Source organism: Eubalaena glacialis, chromosome 19 (assembly GCF_028564815.1).
Source record: "Eubalaena glacialis isolate mEubGla1 chromosome 19, mEubGla1.1.hap2.+ XY, whole genome shotgun sequence".
Lineage (NCBI taxonomy): Eukaryota > Metazoa > Chordata > Mammalia > Artiodactyla > Balaenidae > Eubalaena > Eubalaena glacialis.
In genome coordinates this window covers 47,558,669-47,564,668 of record NC_083734.1, presented here as the reverse complement: position 1 = coordinate 47,564,668, position 6,000 = coordinate 47,558,669, and the positions used below count along the sequence as shown (strand labels likewise).

At 41.9% G+C, this 6,000-nt stretch overlaps 1 protein-coding gene across 4 annotated transcripts in view; it reads left to right on the top strand.

Moving 5' to 3' along the window:
- The first annotated feature begins 1,599 nt into the window (after window positions 1–1,599).
- The window catches only part of CDC27 (cell division cycle 27), a 54,773-nt gene continuing 50,372 nt past the window's right edge, over window positions 1,600–6,000 (top strand). For all 4 annotated transcript variants that reach the window (XM_061174795.1, XM_061174794.1, XM_061174797.1 and 1 more), the window contains exon 1: window positions 1,600–1,724. In XM_061174795.1, coding sequence (XP_061030778.1) covers window positions 1,698–1,724 — 27 coding nt within the window. In that variant the 5' untranslated portion in view covers window positions 1,600–1,697. The remainder of the gene's footprint in view (window positions 1,725–6,000) is intronic.

Genomic DNA, 6,000 nt, shown 5'->3' with positions numbered 1-6,000 from the left:
AACAAAACGAAACACTCCCCCCGCAACATCACCCAAAGGAAGGGAGTGACCCATTCTAACCTGATTTTATCTGAATAAAATGTGAGAACCAGAAAGGGAAATTTCCACACAAATGGAATATACCATTGAGTCCCACATCTACCCTAGAGATGTCCTGATTAGGACATCAACATTTAAAAACTGTTTTCTTCAACCATATGGTTACCAAAGGGGAAAGGGAGGAAGAGAGGGAGAAATTAGGTGTGTGGGATTAGTAGATACAAACTACTATGCACAAAATAAACAAGGATTTACTGTATATCACAGGGAGCTATATTCAGTATCTTGTAATAACCTATAGTGGAAAAATAATCTGAAAAAAAATATATATATGAATCACTTTGCTGTACACCTGAAACCAACACGATATTGTAAATCAACTATACTTCAATTAAAAAAATATTGCAAAGACTGTTTTTCTCATCTACCAAAAACCAAAATTTTAATAGTTCCCTGTTCACACATTTCCGGGGTAGAGGGAGCAGGAAGGAAATCTGAGAGGCTCTTATGTGTGTTAGACACAGTCACATACATTAATGCACGTAGTTCTCTTAATAGTTTTTTTTCAGACTAAGGAAATAGAAGTTCAGAGAGGTTGTGACTTGCCTACGGACCTAAAGCTAAATTAGTGCAGAGATAAAATTCAAATCCAACCTCCAGATTTCCCAACACACCACAATGCCTCTCTTAACAAGAATAAAAATTTCTGCTCTCCTGAGATTTTCCGTGATCTGGCCACCTAAATACTCATTTCCAGTTAATGTCTTAACTCTTACCGGATTGATCTCATTCTACATCCTTTCACTTTCTCCTTTCATTTCTTCTAAGTCTACCCATCCTTCAACACCCAGTTTAAGTCTGAAACTTTCCTCATCCCAATGCTAATTAATTTCCCTTTCCTCTCCTCTGAATTTTTACGTCATTTATAATGGGCACCACATAATGTAGCATTCTTTGTTACATTACTTTTCGTTAAATAGACCGTAATCTCTTTGAGGACAGAGGTCATACTAAATCTTTGAAGAATGGCAATCTTTCCAATTTCCTATTTCCCTTTGAGCCATGAGTAGGTAGTTCTGGAATGGATGAACGCGACCTAAACTCAACAGATACTTCTTGATTAATTAAAGTCAGCCCCAAACTCTCGAGTTTAACCCTTTGCTTAATCTACCGCGCACCAGTTAATCCTGCAAGGTTGCATGGCGAACCGAGACCTCAACCCGGCCACGTAACGCTCCCAGCGGACTCCCGCACGCCACGCCCAGCCTATTGGTTGCCGATTAGGCGTGCCCCAGCCTAGGGTGGCCGATGGGGCGTGGCGTGCGTGGGTGAAGGCGTGGCCGAGAAGAGGAACCTACGCTCTGGATCACACTCGGTAGTCTCCGGTAGTCCTCGACAACTTCCGGCAACGGTCTCCTCCTCCGCTGATTCACCTCGGGTATTTCCGGTCTCCTTCGGGCCTTTTCGTCTGGCTCCCGCGCGGGTCTCTCCACTTCGGGTTTTTCCGTGTTCCGCTCGGAGGTACTCGGCAATCGCTCGGCTTCCCCCATCCCCCGGTAACGGTCGCTGGTGAGTTTAAATGAGCCGGGGCTGGCCGGGCCGGAGCCGCTACGGGGGGGGCCCTGAGGCACTGCAGAAAGTGGGCCTGAGCCTCCAGGATGACGGTGCTGCAGGAACCTGTCCAGGTAATGGTAACCGTCTTCTCTGAGGCTTGGCTCTCAGCCTCGGTCGGGAAGCAGCGTATGGCCACTCCGCGGCCTGGTGCGGCCTAGGCCCAGCTGCTTCTCCCGCCTCCCCTCACGCCGGCTCCTGCCTGTCTTCTCGTCAGTTCCGAGGCCTTGCCCGCAACCTCAGCCGTGTTACCTCTGGCCCTACGTTACTTCTTCCCCTTGGTGTGAGCGGAGTTCGGCAATTAATACCTCCTTTCCCCCCGGGCCAGCGTCCGGCGAGCCCCTCCTGTCAGCCCAGCGGCCGGGCCCCGGCCGGCGTGAGGGATGAGGGGCCGACAACTCGCCCCAGGTGCTCTCTTGCCTAAGGATGTTTGGGAGGCACGTTTGATCAGCGATTGTACGATCTTCATAACGGTGGGGCAAGTTTGCAGGACGAGTGTTGGTTTTGTTTTTGTTTTGTGTGAGAGGGTGGAGGGAGGGTAGGATCGGTGTTTTTAATACTAATTTCTATTTTGGTAACAGACTTTGTAGTCCACGTTGCTTTTCTCGCTCAGTAAATTTCCCTCTGGACAATGATCTGCGAAGAGAACCCCAAGGCCCAGTGCCGAGGCGCAAGCACCTATACAAGGGGAGAGGGTGGAAGCGGCGAATTGGGTTTTTTCCATGACCTGTGAGGGGGATGAGGAGTGTTTTATTGTGCCTGTTCACAAGGCGTGCAGGAAGTGAAAGACAAATGATGGTTTTTCCATCCATACCACACCAAGGTATGCTTTGACGCACAGTGCTCTGTTGGCATGGAAGAAACACTATTGGATTTTTAAGTGTGTGCAGCAGTGCCAAGTCATTTCCCCCCCGCCATCTGGAGAAACTGAATCTTTTGTCCCTTGGTGATGGACCAGGTCTGTGAGACTTTCATCCTATCCTGTGATCTTTGACTTAATTAGAAGAGTTGCCCTCTATCAACTGCTGTCATTGAGTCATGGACTTTCTTTATTTTGAAGTTATAAAGCAAACCGATTTTAGAAATTGCTTCATATTGCCCTTAAAGACCTGTGATGTCAAATAGTAAATATGTTAATCCATCACTCCTTCCATATTTCCTTAATTTTTCTTCACAGGATGAAATATCAACTTCTCCTAGTTGGCTCCTTCTCCAGCTCTTTACCCATAGCAGCTATTCGTTTTTTAATTAATGTAATGTGGGATTCTGTCTTAGGAAGTTTACCTGTTTGTACATTATACTGGTGCTTTCAAAGCTATTTCACTGGTGCTTTCAAAGCTATTTCTTTCCATCCAAATTTCTCTTACTAGTAAAGAGTCTCTTTTTAAGATTTTTTTTTTTTGAGGCCTAACATGAAATTAGAAGTTGCTATCTATACCCTCTTAAATGGATAAGCAGATCACTCAAGTTGTTTAATTTCTGTTTCATATTTTTGTTATTTTGTCTTAATAATTAATGATACAGTTGCCCTATAGGTACAGCTTCTAAAATGATAAACTAGTTTTATTGCTAGCCTATAACCACTTTTTAATAACAATTTCAACTTGCATAAAAACATGGAGAAGAAAAGAAATATGTAGCCAACTCCTTGATAGTACCCATCAGGTTTTCTGTTTTTCCTTAAAGTACTCTTAGCAGTAATGCATTTAGGTTTTTTTAAAGCTTAAGAGTCAAATTTGTCTCCCCCCCCCCCCCCCCCCCCCCCCCGCCTCATGCACACTACCTTTGTTTATTAGATTTGGGGACAGAGGTAAGAAGTTTTAGGATATAGCTAGGTGAGAATTTTGGTTGTAATTTTTAGGATAAGAAGTCATTCAAGAAGGGATCTGGAGCAGTAGGAGGAACAAGCAACTTTGGCTACGATGATAAAGATAAACTGATCAGGGATAGTGCTGAAAACAGGAAGGAAGAGTAAGGAAGAAAATAAAAATAGAACAACTAAATAAGATACTCTTTTTTTAAACTATGATAAGCGATTGCATGTATTTGTAGAGGAATGAGAGTAAGTTGGAAAAGCGTTTCCTTTCTAGGGATGCCTCAGGGTTTGAGGTGTTACTGGGCATAGGAAAAAGTTGAGAGAAAAGATGAGCAACTGTTTTTTGCTTTTTCTTTTTTTAAAGTTTTAACATGGAATACCCAGGTTGATATGTCACATAAGCCTAAATATAAGTGCTTCCTCCAAATTATCTCTTATAGGAAATTGTTACTTTGAGTCTTTGCAAAAAATCTCTCCTATTATGAGGCAGAAATTCTGTCAATTATTTTATTTTTAAAATAACTATTTAGGGAAGACACACTAGCCTAAGTGACTTGAATCAATGCTAATTTGCATGTTTATAAAATTCACCTGATGAAATTGATTTTTAAAAAGACATTTTATATAGATTTATCAATTATTCCTGGGGGTAGGACATCACAGAAGTGTTGGATGAGGTTGTAAAAATCACCTTAGTAAGCAGTATAGTAAGTGGGTGCTTTACACATATAATATTGTTTTAGAGATTATTAGATAGTGAAGGAATACTTTTGGCTTGGGATAAGATGAACAGGGACAGCATCTAACGTGGATTCAAAAGGTACCGTTTTCAAATAATAGAATTGAAGGTAGTATATTCAGGAAAATTGTGTTAGATGATTCCCACCACCCCCCGTAATGGCTTTTCAATAAAACTGTTCTATCCAACGAGAGTAGAAAAAAATGAAATTCCTAAATATATTTTATGCTTTAAAAAAATACATGTATGTAACTAAATTGATAAATCAATAGGCATTTGACTATTTGATCTTCATTGAAAAAATTTATATATTCAAGTTAGCTGAAACATTTTGCTTATAAAATTTTCTTTTGGAAAACAGATTACATTATATTTAGGTCCAATATAGTGTCTTGAAGACAGTGCTACATAGTACCTGAACTGAGAGAATAAACTTTGGGATGGGGAGGTAGAGGGGGAAGTCATTACAAATATGTAGTAATTCCTTTATGGACTAGTGTCCCGATATAGCCTTTGTGCTTATATATAGAGAAAGCATGAGACAAATAATCACAAATTAATAATTATAAACTGTGATAAGAAGGGCACTATAAATAGGGTGTTAGGAGAGAGACCTAATAGGAGGGTCCTGACCTAAGTCAGATTTGCAATTGGACCATCAATGTTCAGAAGCAGCCTCAATGATAAAAATCAAATTGGGAAGACTGTTATGCACCTGCTATGTGCCAAGCACAGATAAAAGACATTCTAAAACCTTCTCTAAAAAGGATGTTAGGAAAGTTCCTTTTGAGCAAATAACATTGAAGCTGAGTTCAAAGTTTCAGAAGGAAACAGTAGTTTGAAGAGCAGTACAAGCAGAGAAAACAGCATGTGCAAAGTGCCTAAGACACAGCAGAACTTGGCATTGGAAGAACTGAAAGAGGGCCAGTGTGGCTGGAGTTGCATAGTAATGGAAGGCCATTATAAGGAGTTCAGTTTTCATTCTAAGTGTAATGGGGAATCACTGAAGGATTTTCAGCTGTGGGTTGACACTATCTGATATAGATCTTAAGATCTCTCTGGCAACTGTATGTGAAAGGTCAGGGAGGAAGGAGGCAAGAGTAAACACAATCTTAGGATGAAGGTAACCTAGACTAAAGTGGTAGCAGTGGAGCAGGAAAGAAGTAGATAAATTCAAGAGATGTTTTAGAGGAAGAACCAATGAGACATGGAAATTGATTGTTTATGGGGGGATCAAGAACAGCTACCTGGATTTCATTTGGGGGGACACCATTTAATAAATGGAGAATTCTTTGAGAGGAGACAAATTTGAAGGAGGACAATTAAGAATTCTGTTGTGAACAAATTGAGTTGGAGATATTTGTGAAACCAACCAGTAGAAATGTGGATATATAACCTCTAATCTTTTGAGGGGTCTAGTCTTTTTTTTTTTTTTTTAGAGAAAGGTCATTTTATATTTATTTATTTATTTATGGCTGTGTTGGGTCTTCGTTTCTGTGCGAGGGCTTTCTCTAGTTGCGGCGAGCGGGGGTCACTCTTCATCGCGGTGCGCAGGCCTCTCACTATCGCGGCCTCTCTTGTTGCGGAGCACAGGCTCAAGACGCGCAGGCTCAGTAGTTGTGGCTCACGGGCCCAGTTGCTCCGTGGCATGTGGGATCTTCCCAGACCAGGGCTCGAACCCGTGTGCCCTGCATTGGCAGGCAGATTCTCAACCACTGCACCACCAGGGAAGCCCAGAGGGGTCTAGTCTTGTTGGGAAGATAAGTATACTTAACAGGAACAACTGGATAATGTT